Here is a 16,370-nt window from a genome sequence, read left to right on the forward strand (position 1 = left end):
GTTTCTGAAGTCGGCGACGTGTTTATTCAAAGTCTAGGATGGGCTTTATCGGAGGCAGACGCTTTGATGTCGTTCTTAGAGGGATTGCTTTGAAGGGGTGAGGTATAGTGGATGGAAAACGATTAGAGATTGTTGTTTTTTAAATACGCCAGCTACGAATAACCCAGCTCAAATTAGTTTGTGAGAGAAGAACCGGAAATTGGTCAGTGACACCAAAATAAATTGTGGAATTCAAATGAGTCATTCATCATGGAGATTATTCAGTATACGAAATCTAGTGGTAACCAATGGACTAGTTTTCATTTTTTTGTTATGGATTAATTCTAAAAATTTAAGTAAAATGAAACAAAAATGTGGAAGAATCATTGAAATATCTCTAGAAATTAAAAAGTTATGGGACTTTGAAGTTGCGCTTGGAAGAATATTTTCATAGTACGCAGCGTCTAGTGTGTGCCGTCACGCCACTTACACGAGGCGACTGGTATTCGCAGAGTGCTCACGAATTCAATGGTGTACAATCACTTGTGCCGTTCGTGTCGTGTTTTGTTCGTTACACGATGGCTGAAATAAAAAAAAATCCTACAAATATTGTATTGTGCCTATGTGTGCAAGCACGACAATTAAAAACCCCAATAAATTGTTTTTTCATGTACCAAATGACATGAATCAAAGGAAGAAGTGGTGCAAATTAATGAGGCGTGAAACGTTTTTTGAATAAATCATGATGAAGCAAACTCAAAAGTAGATACTTACTTGAAAAGTTTAACTCCTTTTATTTCAGCACTGACATAAGATGGATTTGAAGAAAAAAGCTCCATCACTGCGAATATATCTATTTTAGGCAAATTGTCACTTTGTCCTTTCACGAAGCCTTCTTCCATTATGGTGACATAAAAACATAACTCGAGTTAAAACTACACTGTACAACTACAAACGGCGCGAGAGCCTTGGCGCGGCTAAGTATTTAAACGTAATTTATTATGTGGCGATCACAGGCAAGTGGCGTGACGTCACAGACGAGTAGGAGACCAAAGACGTTCCGCGCTAAAATACATAAATTTAAATAATCTATTTCTCAGTCACTTATTGATGGATTTCAAAATTTTTTCACTGATTTATCAGTTTTGCTCTATATTTTAATTCTATCGTGTCAAATATAGTATTATCAACATCACTAAACTAGTCCATTTTCTTGCCTACATGTTCCTTAATCCTGATTCAAAATCCAAGGTGCAGAAAAAGTAAAAAAAAAAAAGAATAATATTTTGGATCTTCACTCCGCTTTGCACCAAGAAACTCGTCTGAACATCCTCACTCACTCACTCCTCATGGGATAATAGATTTCCTCTTAAAATATCTCACCCCAGGCTTCTTGTACTTCGTGAGTACCACTAGAGTATGTGGAGGATGAGATAAGCAGGATAATCTTCTTCCCAAAATGCCCTCGAAGAGTTCAATGCGTATTAAGTGAATGCTCTGTAAATCTAGGATGACAGCAAATCGACTTAACTCTGGCTTTATGTGGTCAAGCATTGTCTTGTTGGAAAAGTGAAGAATATGTGGTTCTACCACCTCTTGGATGTAATGTACTGCAGTCATGTTGTCTCTCATGAACATCAACCTACCTGCATAAGCAATAACCACCATATCGTAATCCCAACAGTGTGGTGCACATGCCTTCTAACCACCATTCCCGTGCATCATGTATGCTGAAACAGAATCTGAATTCATCATTCATTGAGTTCAACAAGAGTCACAACAAGCCTTGGCTTCTATTCAGTAGATGAGGAGAACAAGTTCTGTCCCCATCTCTTCGGTGGGCATCCAGGTTTTCTTTTTCCATTGGGTCCTTCATGTTTGCAGATGTGTTCAATTCTGTCTGACGCCATCCTATCAACATGGTCTCTCCATTCCCTCCTTCTTTGCCTTCTCCACTTGGCAGCATCCTGTATACTTAACCTTCTCTTACTGACTTGATGGTCTGTCTATTTCTCAATATTACCTCCGAAATTGTCCTCAAGATCTTCATTTACAAAGTTGGTCTTCGTCATCACAGCTGCAACTGGGGAACCATTGATGTGAACACAGGACTAAATCCTAACGTACGATGAAGAAGATCTTCATTTCTACCATTCTGAGTTTCTGTTTGGTTCTCTCTGTTTCCGCACGGGTTTCTATGGCGTGGGTCATAATTGGGCGCACCACTGCTTTATAAATTCTTACCTCACTTCCTTTGAGCATGTATTCATCTTTCCAAACCATTATGTCCAGTTATTTGTGCTGCCTTAATAGCTTGTTGTTGGACTGCTGCATAGAGATCTCTGTATATAGCTGATGATTTCGATTCCGAGATATTTGAAGCTCATTGTCTGTTGAATAACGGTGCCTTTCAGTTCTAGTTTGCATCGAACTGGTTATTTACTTATCACTATACATTTAGTTTCGTCCCTAGATATATGCATGTTGTGTTGTTTGCTGACAATATAGAACCGGTGTAATAGCCTCTGCAGATCATCCTCACAGTCCGCCAAAAGAATCACATCGTCGAAAAAGCAAATAATATTTATATTGTGGTTTTCCAATCGGTATCCCTTCTTTCTCTTCAAAGTGTATATCAGGCGGTCTATTATGAGACTTAATAGGTAGGGTCTCAGTGAATTTGCTTGTCGAATACCTATGTTCACGGGGCTAGGTTCTATGTGTCTATACGATCAGTATATACAAAATAATGTACCACATATGTATTTCGAGATAAACCAAGGACCAAGGTGGTTTGTTGCCTTGGTTCCTAAATCTCTCGATCACGGAGAAGATGCTTCCATCCTCCACAGACTCTAGTGACACTTCGGTACAAAGTAGCCTTTGATGAGGTACCTCCCAGACATGCTTCTCCATTATGAATTTTCACATTGTTTCCAGCATACTGAGTATATTAAGACTGAAGGGGTTATGTACGACTTGAGACTAAATCAGTTTAAGAAGTGTTAGGACGTGAAGGTACTGGAAAAAGAATTACATTTGAAAAACAGAAAATTTTGATGATAAAAATAATCTTAAGAAAGATTCCTATTCGCATTCGATGCTAAACTCATTGATTTCCAACAGGAAATGTGCAGAAGCTGAACCAGAACTGGCAGTCCAGCTGGATGTTTTCGATGAGCAACGTGACAGCGACGACGCCCAAACAGCTCAACAAGGACCGCACGGAGTAGATCTGAACTCCCCCTTAGACGTGTTCTATGCCATACTGAAACAGGTAAATCTCACTCAGCTTCATTCAACTTCACATCCTTTGAGCTTTCGATTTGTGATATTAACAATGGAACAATGAACGAACTGGCAGAGAAGATTCAAGTAGCGAACTGCGAGCCCTAGCCTGTTTCTAGTTCTCGAAGTGAGGTGGATCCTAGAGATCATTAATTCTTGCGAAAACTAGGATGATCCTAGTCCCAAATTGAGTTAAATTATTTTATCTTTTAATTCTCGCCAGAGAATTGATCCTAATTCCAATGTGATATAGTTGTGCTCTTTAGATCTTATCCTAGTTCCAAAGTTAGTTAGATCATTGGGTTCCTTAGTTCTCTAGTCTGATTGTAGTTCTGATTGAGTTCAATCGTTTTGTTTTCTATTTTTCGCATAAACTAACCTGGTTTTTAATTCCAAAATGTTGGAGATCGTTGGGTTCGTTAGTTCCCTAAGCTGGTCCTAGTTCTAAATTCAGTGCGATCATTGAGATCTTTAGTTCTCTAGTTTGATCATCATTTCAAATTGAGTTGAATCATTATGTTCATTTTTTCTCGCCAATACTGGTCTGCTTCCAGTTCCAAATTGGTATAGATCGTTGTGCTTGTTAAGTTTCTAGGCTGATCCTAGTTCCAAGGTGAGGTAAGATAAATCATTCAGCTTGTTAGTTTTCTATGCTGGTTCGAATTAAGTTAAATCAATGTGTTTGCTAGTTCTCACTGGATCTAGCTTCGGACCCAAACTCAGATCAAATTATTATTATTATTTGAACTGGGGTCGTTTTGCTTCGGTAAGCCTTCCGGGAACTGCGACCATGCAGATCTTTTGTTCACTACCCTACTCATTCACAGAAACCCAGGGAGGTCGTCAACGACGTTAATAAAATTGACAACCTCCCTAGGGGCCTTGGCCATTACCTCTCTGGTATCCAGGACCGGCTTGCCCATGTGAATGGTTCTTAGGCCAGCCAGCTCTGGACACTTGCATATCAAGTGTTCGGCCGTTTCTACTTCCGATCCACAGAGCCTGCAAATCTCGTCTGCTGACTTACCCATACGGTACAAATGATGTTTGTACCGACAGTGCCCCGTCAGCAGTCCCACCATCACCCGAAGCTCCGCTCGTGACAGCTTCAGGAGCTCAGATCAGAAGTATTGTCAATCTATTTTTCGGAGGGAGCCATTACATGGGCCAACTTCATTCATTCCATCATTTGAATTTCAATTGAAAGGAAGCCATAGCCACTACACAAGTAGACACACAATCGAAGTGTCAAATTCAGACTGATCGAATGTTGTTTTTTTCATTAAACTCTTAAAGGCATGTGGCTACCATTGTTTGCGATCTATCTTCGAACTAGTTCAAATAGTTGCTAAATTCTCAGGGTAGTAATCTCTCTTTCTATATCCGCAATTTAATCTCCATGATATTTCGGCATTCAGGTAGCTGAAACACCACAGGAGATACCATTTCTGAGCATCCTGCAACACCTGCTGCGCATCGATCCGAAAGAGGCCATCAGTGACATAATATGGGACACAGCGGAACGTCTGGTGCACAGGGCAACCCTTCTAGAAAACAGGGATGATGCTTCTAGGTTACTACGAGCTCCTAGCGTGCAGAACAGACTCTATTGTCACTGCCAACAAAGGTCACCTGATGGCAATATGAGCAGGAGGCAATCGCTGTCTACGCCACTGAGTCCCACCACCACTGGACCCGTTCCCCCACCTCCACCTCCAAGCAGTGAGTACCCCTTTAGAAATCCTCCAAATGGAACAAAAAAATTTGACATTTTCGCTCAATTTATAATTGGTTTCAATATTTTCATTTTTTTATAGGTGGTCCGTTACCTCCTCCTCCTCCACCTCCTCCTAATATTCCCCTACCTCCTTCGATTCCCCCTCCAGCACCTATTCCACCTCCTTCTCCCCATAGACTTCAAGTCCGTCCACCCATTATGAGGACAGAACCAGAAGCTGTGATACAAAGGTTACCACAACAAGAGATACCAGCGCCAAAAATCAAGATGAAGACCATCAACTGGAATAAAATACCAAACAATAAGGTCAGTTTTTTCCTCAGTCATATTCATTTACTTCCAAAGATTCTGTAGAAGTAACTCTTGCACTATAACAATAATTAACAACAACAAAAATTTGAGGAATCGTAGTTCCAATAGAAGTCATATTCTACAGATCTGCGAGCTTACTAGAAGTGCAGCCAGGCGCGGATCTAGGGGGGGGAACCGGGGGAAATTTCCCCCCCTAATAGCCCAGGCACCTCTTAAATTTTGCCGCCCTTCCTAGAATTTGACATACTAAGGCTCAAATAATTACAAGATCAGCAAAAATTTCACCTTCAATACATTTTGTGAAAACCCATATTAATGAATGGCAAAAATGACGGAATGGCGGAAGTGTCTGGGTTCCACATTTTCAGTATTTTGAGTATCTAAAAGTCCCCCCCCCCCAAAAGTGGGGCCTGAGTGCAGCAGTATCGTGTTATTACATAAAATGTATAAATCAAATAGTAACAGTTTAGAATCATGAGTTAGTTGAACTAAATACATTAAAATAAAGGTTAGTTAGGATAGAATCAAACTAAAACGATGAAAGAATGGATAAATGGACAGTCATCATTCTAAAGACACCGAAGAAATTGATTCCTTGCAAGATTCCAAGTACTTACAGATTCATTTCTGGTGATATTCGATAGTTGGGGGTCATTTTTGTTTCTTAATGCCGTTATGTTCCTTTCATGCTTTATGATCTGTTAATTTCCTCTCAGGTGGTAGGCAAAAACAACGTATGGACTCAGGTAGCTTACTCCCACCAGCACTCTCCAATGACAGACATGGATTGGTCAGAAATGGAAGGCCTTTTCTGTCTGCAAGCTCCCCCCTCCCCTAAACTTGGCGGACGAGAGTCTGCTTCGAACACAGCTGACCCTGTGGAAAGAAGACTGAGGAAAGACAACGCAGAGGTAAGTCTTTAAAAAAAAACTTCTAGATAATATTCAACTAACCAAAATTCCTTTTTCTAGATAACTTTATTGGACGGCAAAAGAAGCCTGAATGTAAATATATTCCTTAAGCAGTTCAGGAGGTGAGCTGAAATGGCTTTTTTTCGTAGAATACGTTTTCTAACTCGGTAATTTACAGTTCCAACGAAGAAATAGTGCGTTTGATCAGAGAGGGGGCTCATGAAGAAATAGGAGCTGAAAAATTGAAGGGGCTGTTGAAGATTCTTCCAGAATTGGACGAACTGGACATGTTGAGGTCCTTCAATGGCGACTTCCATAAATTAGGGAATGCTGAAAAATTTTTAGTGCAATTAATTCAATTATCCAAGTAAGTATGAAATAAAGATGTGCTTTTTTCAATGAAGTGAATACAAAAACGATGGAATTTTCGTGTCCCACATCACAGCTTTTGTTGCCATTCAAAGCACGCCTCCTATGTTATTCCACTTCTGCATTTCTTGTTCAGAGAATTTACTGCGTTGGCCTTCAATGGTGAGGCACTCGATAATTTGATAAAACCTATTCTTTTATTTGCTTCCTGAGGAGGCAATGTCCTTCAAGGAAGTCAGTAAGAGGTGTGCCATGTTTTTACTGAGATTCAAATACTATTTAGATCTTGCCACATTAACGTTCCAAAGGAACATTTTGGAGTGATCCATACATGGAAGATTCTTCTATCTCTGGAAACTCTTTCTTAAAGTTGAACTTTCCTATACCATAGAAAGGTTCGTGGCCATTGACAGGCGTTTTTGCAAGTGTTGTTCCCTTTGATTCTCCAGTGACCAGAAACATCGACTAAAAATACCTTCTTACATTTACCTAACTGGAAACCTACACTGCGCAAAAAAATTGACGCACATTATGGAAATCTCAAATTTATTCTACAACTCCATGATAATTATTTTTATCAGAATTATGCATGCATATGTTATCCACTTTCAACGTTTTTCTTCAATACAGATGATTTTTTCCAGCAGGAATAAAAAAAGATGAGATTATCAGATTTTGAATGTATTGGCTCCATTCTGAAATCAGTTGTTCTCGATCAATTCTAGTGATCAATAGTTTTTCTTTCGTTTGATTTTCTACACTCGATCGCTATGCAACGCGAAACACGCAATTTGACCAAAGAGGAATGTGCCCAAGCGGTAGTTTTGAGAGAAGAAGGGTGGACATACACAAGAATTGCAGAAAGGTTGGGAGTTTCCCATACAAGTATGTCCAGAATGTTGCAGCGATTCGGGGAGACAGGTATGAATGTCCGAAGACCAGGACAGGGTAGATCACGGGTAACAACTGCCATTCAAGAACATTACTTGAGAGTTTCTTCGTTGAGACAACGGTTTGCAACCGCTCGCCTTCTTCAAAATCAGCTTGAGCAAACTCATGGGGTGCAAATTAGCACTCAGACAATAAGAAATCGCCTCAGAGAGTATGATTTAAGGCCTCGTGTCGCGGCAAGAGGCCCAGCTCTTACCCTAGCACATCGAAGGGCGCGTTTGGATTATGCGAGAGAGCATATCCATTGGGAAGAGACTGATTGGGAAAGAGTTCTCTTCAGAGATGAGTCTAGATTCTGCCTCTACCATTGTGATCGACGTTCCCTTGTATACCGACGTCCACTTGAAAGATATGCTCAGTGCAATTTCCTGAATACTACTGGTTTCGGGGGAGGATCGATTATGGTATGGGGTGGAATAACTTTGACTGCTCGCACAGACCTAGTGGTCGTTGATAATGGAGCTATGAATGCAGATAGGTATATAAGGAACATTCTTGAAGAGCATGTAGTGCCATTTGCCCCATACATTGGTGAAAATTTCATTTTCATGGACGATAATGCCAGACCCCATCGTGCGCGCATCGTTCAGGAGTACCTTGAAGAGGTTGAAGTCTCTCGAATGGAATGGCCAGCAAGAAGTCCAAATCTCAATCCGATTGAGCAGGTTTGGGACAACCTCAATAGAAGGCTGAGAAGTTCAGAAAATCATCCAGCTACTCTTAATGACTTAGGAATCCAACTCAGAGAAATCTGGGAAGGATTAGATTAGAACATTTTAAGATCACTCATTTTGAGTATGAACCGTCGTTGCCGAGCTGTAATTAACGCAAGGGGTGGAAATACCAAGTATTAAATCACTCATCAGCATTCCAGTATTTTGAAAATTGTTTATTTCTCTTCTTTCACATTAGATTCGGTGAAATCCTGAATTTTTCTTACATTTAATGTGTCTTGTTTCGTTCAAAACCTTCCCGAGAGAACATAAAAAATACGTTATAAAGTCAATGTAGAGTTAACTTTCAGTGATTTTCAGAATGTGCGTTAATTTTTTTGCGCAGTGTATTTTGAATGAGCCGTTGGGACGTGAAAAGGTAACAAACAAACACAAATTCGGATTCTTCAACTCGATCAGTAAAATGAAGCGCACATAAACATCTGACCCATCATCTAGAATTCCATTTAGACGAAATAAATCAAAGAAACATCAATTTTTTTATTCCAGTTATAAATTACGCATAGAAAGCATGCTACTGAAAGAGGAATTCGCATCGAACATGAGCTATTTACAGCCCAGCATCAATTCCATGAAGCTCGCAGCGCAAGGTAAATGATTTATTATCGTACCTCGTCTTTAACGATTATTATTCTGTTCCTAATTAATATTCCAGATCTGATGACCAATAAACCGCTTCAGGAGGTACTCTATATGATTCTGGTAGCAGGCAATTTTCTGAACGCGGTGAGTATCGATTTTTAAGATCGTTTTATTTCTTGATGAGAATCCAGCCAGCCTCTCACCTTTATGAGATGAGGACGAGATGAGCTTTGCTTTTTTCTCGAAAACAATTAGCCTTGTCAGCGTGGATTGGCAATAATTCAGTGTGGTGGCGTCATTGGATGTATTTTTGCTGGTTATAGGCTGTTCGAAGGTTCATTTTAAACACTGCAAACTCTAAACTATTATCATTGAAAAGAGCTGTAAATTGGAAAAAAAATTCTCAGACTTTGGTGGTTTCGAATCTAAGTCCTCCAAGTCAAACTCTTTATCGCTTCTCCTACGTCACATTAAGAGTAAAACAATAAAATAATGATTATCCAATATGGAAAGCTTAATTTTTCTCATAATTTTTAGGGAGGTTACGCTGGAGATGCTGCTGGTGTGAAATTAACCTCTTTGCAGAAGATAACAGACATACGAGCTAACAGACCTAACATGAATCTAGTCCATTTTGTAGCTTTGGTAAGTATAACTTCTTTCCTCTCATCTGCAGGAAATAAAACAAAATATTGATTTTCAGCAAGCAGAAAAAAGAAATACAGAGTTGGCAAGTTTCACACAAAATATTGGGCTTCTAGAAGATGCTGCAAAGTAAGTAGACAATTTCGATCACAGTTTTTTATTTCGCTAGAAAAATATTTAACCACAATCAACATATTCACTTCTTTCCTTCTTCCAGGACTACAGTTGAACAGTTACACAATGAAATCAATGCTTTGGATGTTAGAATAAAGAAAATAAAGAAACAAATTGAAAGCTTCAATACTGAAATAGAAATAAGGCATCAAATGGTGGATTTCTTATTGGTAAGTAAATTTCTCGATCAGTATTTCTACTCAACTATAAACATTTCAATAGCATATCAATTCATAATCTTAGGTACCCAAAAAAAAACATTAAAATTTGAAGTGATGAAAACAAATTGAGCCTCGATAGAATATATGACTTTTTTTTACAATATTTGATGATAATTATTTACTATTAATCGTTTCCTTTTTCTCGCAGTATGCTGAGCAAGAAGTAGAAAATGTGCAGAGAGGAATGAAAGAATTGGAAAGTATCAGAGTCAAGCTTGGAGAATTTTTCTGTGAAGATCTCAACACTTTCAAACTAGAAGAGTGCTTCAGAATATTTCATGGTTTCTACTGCAAGTTCAAGCAGGCCTTGACAGAAAACGAGAGGAGGAAGTTGCAAGAGGAGCAAGCCATGGCTAGAAGAAAACAAAGGGAAGAACTGCTGGCCATCAAAAGGAAACAAAGTGAGTCAGAGAAATATTTACAATTCATCCTGTGCTTAGGAAAAATCATAGAAGCAGAGTATTTCTAAATTGTTCCAGTAAGGCAATTCCTTGGAGAACGGTTGATACTTTTTTCTTAGTAGTTTCTTATGATTATTTTTGTTGATCTTAATTTTTTTTCAGTGGAATCAATGGCTAATAGTGCGGATTTAGAAACACCCTTTATTGATCTTCAACTCTATGATCCGAAAAGTACCTCATTAAAAAAGGTAATTTACATAAAAAAAAGTTATTTTATAGAATTATTTCGAATTATTCTTTATAGGGTAGAAAAGCACAGGCGAACTCAGAAGATGAACAGTCTATAACAGGTTCTCCTCTTTCAAGGAGACGATTAGGTTCCTTCAATGGAAACGGTGATTCATCTTTCAACAGAGAAGAAAGATCCCCAGGTAAAGTATATATAAAAATGTTAACAATACAACACAACACTAATACATTTCGTTAGTAATAAATATTGAATTCTGAATGCCAAAAAGAATAATAGCATCATAAGCAGTAAAGCAAGTCATAATATAATTTTTCTTTCAGATATAACACCAAACGGCAGCCTTAGAAGAAGAAGGAGCAGAGTTCTGTCAGAAGAAGATGAGGGTAACCTAATGGACTTCCTCAGGTCTTCTGGCAACGAGAATAATAGGGAAAGAAAGTCATGGGGAAGTTTAGGTTAGTTATTATGAAATATCTTGTGAACTGATAGACACATTTAGCTGTTAGAAGAAGTTAGAACTACATGTTCGGTAGCTGAGATTAACTTTCATACAGAGTGTGCATCCAAGTTACCTCAAAATATCATGTTGAGTGAAGGGGTGATCCAATATTGAAATATCAATTTGAAGTATTTTTGATGCAATATTACACTCAACACTCTACTAAATCAGCTTCGCCAAAAACAACACAATCAAGATGAATACCTACTGCTTGATTCCAAATAGAAAGTCAGATAACAGAACATCCAAAATCAATTTTGAGTTTCATAACGACTAGATAAAGTACCAAAATACCTATATTTTACTCACATAACCAAACCTAACCTATAAATCCATTGCAGATCGATCGTGGGCGAGAAAAATCCGAGGTAGTGGACCAAGAAAGAGACCTGCTCTGCTGAACGCAGACTTCAGCTCCGACAGAGAGAGGCCGTCATCTCCTTCTCCTCTTTCTGAATACAAACCAATAGTTACCTCAGCGCCCGAAGAGGAGACAACAACGAAAAAACCCAAAGAATGGCGGCAGAAGATCGAATCTTGGCTACATTCGAACGACAACGATCAAACGACAGACGAATCCAAAAGGCAGGCAAGGAAATTGACCAATAGAAGGAGTTTGGAGATGGATTCAGGTGAGAGGAACTATAGTTTTTTCAGTGTGGTCGAAATGTGTCTAAGTCATAAATAAGGCGTTGCAGATCCACTTTGTTAAAAATACACCAATAGATCTCTCTGGCCAATGGATCACTATTTATAGAGTCCATAGCTTCATCTACTTTACAGATCTACCAGCCGTTAGATTCTTAAAAATAATTGATGGTATAACTCATGAGAGAGAAAACTCACATTTATATCTCTAGATCAAGAACCCTGTGTCTTAAAGTCAAAAACCCTAGCTGTATAAGTGTATGCTTAAGAATGTCTTAGAAGAAATCTGTCATCGTATAGTTAAAGCTTTTTCCTAACCTAAGACTTTCGTAATAGTATCTTGCTAGAGGCGACAAAGTAATCTTGGCACGAACGTCATGGGATAGTGGTATTGAAGGCAATGAACAAGCAAATGAATCTGAAAAAAGTGCACAAGTTCGACTTCATCTTAACACTTGAAATTTTCCAGTATCGCTCAGGGTACAACATTATTCTATTTTCCTAAAACAGAGCCAACAATTGACCAAAGCTAAATCAGAGGAATACAGTGTCTGTACGATGAGGTTTGTTGGGTTTTCATAACCATAGTCTTGTGATATGGTGCGTTATGCTGCTTATAATCTAGTTGCCTTTTGATGGATTTGGTCTTTATCATCGAATTGAAGACACTTTGTCTTGCTTCTTTATCTCAATGTAGCAAGATTTTATTTGATCATTGCCTGGATAACCCAATCTGAACCCCTAGTACTGAATATTGTTTTCAGACTATCCAACTCCTAATTCAGCAATTTATTTTCTAGAGAGTGAAAGAAGTGGTACTCTGGATACCTTACCTGAAGGAAAACAAGTCTACAGTGGAAGTCAGTCGTCTTACAGAAAAATTCACCCTGCCTGGAAACCTTCAACAACTATAGACAACACAGATGTCGTTGGTGCAATAGAAGCAGTGGAAGGTACATTGAGTAGAAGCATTCAGATTTTATATTCTATATATATAACAGCAGGAAATATTCAACAACAATCTATAGCTATGAACTAATAACCATAGGGTGTGGAATAAAGAACAAAATTAATTTTATTGAGTCAAGATTTCCTCTAAACTTTTCTACCGATTCAGATCGCTCACTCAAACAATTCTTTCAGAGATGCAGCCACAAATCAAAGACAAGTCGGCTTGGCGAAAGTCAACGTTGAATGTCGCCAACAGCACAGAGGAAACTCCAGAAGAAAAATCCCGCCACAGGTACCAACCTAGACACGTTGACTTATCCAGAAGTTTAGAAGGCGAAAACGAGAGGAAATCTCTCATTACTCAGCTTGGTGCCAAGCCTGCGAACGATAAGCTCACCCTGTATATAAGACAACCTAGTGAGTTATCGAGAGGTAAGTGGACTTTGAGACTCAGTGAGCATAGAAATTCATCGAGTTTTCTGTTCCAGATGATAAGCCATCGAATTTGGTCCAAGTTCCGAGGAGAGTCAGGGATTCTCAAAGTAGTTTGGATCAAAGTGTAAATAACAAAGTGGATATAGATCAAGATAATATCGAGACGCCGCCTGCTGTGAGGAAAATCTTTGTGCCTTCCCCTGTTGATAAGAGGGATCCAGTGCCTCCTTCGCCTTGCAGCAGAAGGATGCTGAATAGGTGAGATAAGCATAACCTCATTCCCGATAATAGATCTTTAAGAATGCACTAGGGAATAATTCATTAAACACAAAATATATGTTACCTAGCAAACATTGTCCTGCCAGACATGGTCAGAACTAATCAATACTTCTAACTAATCATTATTTAAAATTCAAACTTTTATATTATTTCCTTTATAGTATATATTCTTTTGAGAAAGAGCAATACAAATTATTCATTTCAAACAATCAAGCATATGTGTCGATGAATCTCAGTATTAGCAGAGGAAATGTAACGGGGCATCATACATTTCAACGTATAATACAAGAGAACAGATAAAAACCTCAACAAAAACTCTGTCTCCCCGTATCGGTGTAGTGACTGGTTTGTGTAAACGTTCACAGAATAAGCGGACATAATTTATATTGAAGGACTTCCTCTTCAACCAAAACAAAATTTACTTCATCGGTTGACGACTCTATAATTTCCAATTGGATCCTAAAACAAAAAAAAAAAGTAGAAAGGAGTACTAAATATTAGTTTTCATTATATCGATTTGAAGTTTACTACCCATTCTAAAAAAGAATCTGAAACTGAAGTGGTCAATAGTTTCTTCTACACCACACTCACATAGTGGGCTATCAATAGAATGCCATTTGAAGAGGGTACTATTACAACGACCATGACCAGTTCTAAGTCGACTTAAAATACACCAAATTTTCCTAGGAAGATTGAGACCTAGAACTTTTCCTGAAGGATCAACGATAAGACTTTTGTTGAAGACGTTAGAAGAAGTCCATCCCAAACGCCAAATTTCATGTCGCTTTCATTCGATTGAAGGAAGGTATTAGTCCATAAAGGTTGCGTGATTTCAATCTAGCAGTTCTAGAAACTGGGAAATGGTAACGTAACTCAAGTCTAAACGTTCCTCTTTTTAATGTTAGAGTCAATGCTCTTTTGCACATTTGCCCAAGATTGTCAGATCATTGCATCCTACCTTGAGATAATAGTATCTTGTTTAGAAGCATAGTTGCCAACCTAATTTATTTAACATAGAATGTGAAACAACTATGATTTTAAGTGACAGAAATATAAACTTTCTCCATAAACCTTCCTTTTTAACGTCTTCTGATTCATATGTTCGCAGAAACGACAGTGAAGAAACAGAGGTTCTGGGCGATGGACAATTCGACAGACATTCTGCAGCAAGAAGAACTAGAAGGTTCAAACGTAGCACAGACGCTTCGGAGTCTTCTTCACCTCCAGAGCTCGCTTGCGACACGCAACTGACCAAAGAATCTTCACCAATTGACATTCCAGTGCCACGCCAAACTGCCGACACTGTGGATGAGACTGCAGCCAGGTTGAAGGTGTGGCAAGACAAGCTCAGGAACCAAGAGTCTGAAAGTAGATTGAATAGAAGGTACGAATTGTTGTGGTAAACTTTGAAAAAAATTCATGAAATTACATCACTTATCGACCTTTGTTCAAAATCTCTTATTTTCTTACATCAAACTCTCATCTAACATTTCTATCTCTTCAGAAACAGAAACCATACTGAGATCAGGCCTGAAGACGTCAAGAAAGCCTTCCAGATCAGCCAATCGCAAGAACTTAAACACCCCAATTTCAGCACAGCAAGTGGCAAGCCTCAATCGAACAGGATCGACATACCTCAGCGTAGACCGAAGGAACATGACAACGATGAGGGTTTTGAGGAGACGCAGAGCCTTATGTCAGAATCTCCTAGTCAGGGAGCTTCATCAGGTGGAAACTACGAAACAGACATCACTGATAGTACGCGTATTGTCATCGAGGACTTCACCGAAGGAAAGTAAGTGCTTTCTGCTAGAAATATTTGATAAGTTTTATTGTGCTGGATGAAAGAACTTTAACACCTTATATTTAAAAACGAAGCTTGTTGGGATAAATGTTTATTAGAATTTGTTTTCATGAAAGATGGTATAACAAACAAGATGACCAAATAAAGATTCTATAGGCTGTTTTTTTTCGAGGTATATAACTTTAAGTTAGCATTACTGTTCAAGATGGCAACCGATTTAACAGCTGTCAAGTGATTTATTCTCAGTTTGGTTTGGCAATTCATCATGAATAGACTCACGCCTGAACAATACTTACAAATAGTGCAATTTTATTTCGAAATTAATGGTTCTGTACGGAATACGTATCGCGTACTACGTCCGTTTTATCGTCGACAAAATCGTCCATCAGAGCAGTTAATTCGATTAACCATGGAACGTTTTCGCACCACGTTTACTTTTATTGATAACTCGCATCCCCCGGAGACGCAGTACAGAAGAAGCTATTGCTGCTGTAGAGCGTAGCATTGAGGAAGACTCGAATGAGTCTATCCGCCATCGAGCACAGGAATTGGATCTGTGTCCATCCACTTTATAAGATTTTGCGGAAGGATCTTGGTTTGCGTGCTTACAAAATCCAACTCGTGCAAGAATTGAAGCCAAACGATCATCAAGAAAGGCGTAGATTCGTCGAATGGGCCCAAAATGAGATTGCCGTTGTTCCCGATTTTCATAAGCGAATTTTGTTTAGCGATGAAGCGCACTTCTGGTTGAATGGCTACGTCAACAAACAAAACTGCCGCATTTGGAGTGAAGCTAATCCTCAAGTGTATGTCGAAACAGCGTTACATCTTGAAAAACTGACTGTTTGGTGCGCTTTATGGGCTGGTGGAATCATTGGTCCGTACTTCTTCAAAAACGATGATGGCCAGAACGTTGCAGTCAATTATGATACTAACTTTTTCATTCCTGAATTGAACAACCATGATATCCAGGAGCTGTGGTTCCAACAAGACGGCGCAACATGTCACACAGCTCGTGCGACAATCGATTTATTGAAAGACACGTTGGGTGACCGCCTAATTTCACGTTTTGGACCTGTGAATTGGCCTCCAAGATCTTGTGATTTAACACCGCTAGACTACTTTATGTGGGGCTATGTAAAGTCATTGGTCTATGCGGATAAGCCACAAACCCTTGACCATTTGGAAGACAACATTCG

The 16,370-nt window shown here is 38.9% G+C and overlaps 1 protein-coding gene across 5 annotated transcripts in view; it reads left to right on the forward strand.

Annotated features, from left to right (window-relative positions):
* The window catches only part of LOC123670614 (inverted formin-2), a 129,131-nt gene that overhangs the window by 76,780 nt on the left and 35,981 nt on the right, over nucleotides 1-16,370 (forward strand). For all 5 annotated transcript variants that reach the window (XR_006745939.1, XM_045604127.1, XM_045604128.1 and 2 more), the window contains exons 5-25: nucleotides 3,106-3,256; nucleotides 4,686-4,989; nucleotides 5,085-5,311; nucleotides 6,034-6,228; nucleotides 6,289-6,350; nucleotides 6,407-6,595; nucleotides 8,772-8,872; nucleotides 8,938-9,008; nucleotides 9,402-9,509; nucleotides 9,568-9,638; nucleotides 9,727-9,853; nucleotides 10,053-10,305; nucleotides 10,468-10,553; nucleotides 10,610-10,736; nucleotides 10,876-11,010; nucleotides 11,396-11,686; nucleotides 12,503-12,655; nucleotides 12,846-13,085; nucleotides 13,142-13,346; nucleotides 14,476-14,751; nucleotides 14,872-15,162. Coding sequence is in view for 4 of the 5 variants with exons in the window: in XM_045604127.1 (XP_045460083.1) it covers nucleotides 3,106-3,256; nucleotides 4,686-4,989; nucleotides 5,085-5,311; nucleotides 6,034-6,228; nucleotides 6,289-6,350; nucleotides 6,407-6,595; nucleotides 8,772-8,872; nucleotides 8,938-9,008; nucleotides 9,402-9,509; nucleotides 9,568-9,638; nucleotides 9,727-9,853; nucleotides 10,053-10,305; nucleotides 10,468-10,553; nucleotides 10,610-10,736; nucleotides 10,876-11,010; nucleotides 11,396-11,686; nucleotides 12,503-12,655; nucleotides 12,846-13,085; nucleotides 13,142-13,346; nucleotides 14,476-14,751; nucleotides 14,872-15,162 (3,663 nt within the window). In the remaining variant the exon portion in view is untranslated. The remainder of the gene's footprint in view (nucleotides 1-3,105; nucleotides 3,257-4,685; nucleotides 4,990-5,084; nucleotides 5,312-6,033; nucleotides 6,229-6,288; nucleotides 6,351-6,406; nucleotides 6,596-8,771; nucleotides 8,873-8,937; nucleotides 9,009-9,401; nucleotides 9,510-9,567; nucleotides 9,639-9,726; nucleotides 9,854-10,052; nucleotides 10,306-10,467; nucleotides 10,554-10,609; nucleotides 10,737-10,875; nucleotides 11,011-11,395; nucleotides 11,687-12,502; nucleotides 12,656-12,845; nucleotides 13,086-13,141; nucleotides 13,347-14,475; nucleotides 14,752-14,871; nucleotides 15,163-16,370) is intronic.

The sequence above is a fragment of the Harmonia axyridis genome, chromosome 1 (genome assembly GCF_914767665.1).
Source record: "Harmonia axyridis chromosome 1, icHarAxyr1.1, whole genome shotgun sequence".
In the NCBI taxonomy this organism is placed as follows: domain Eukaryota; kingdom Metazoa; phylum Arthropoda; class Insecta; order Coleoptera; family Coccinellidae; genus Harmonia; species Harmonia axyridis.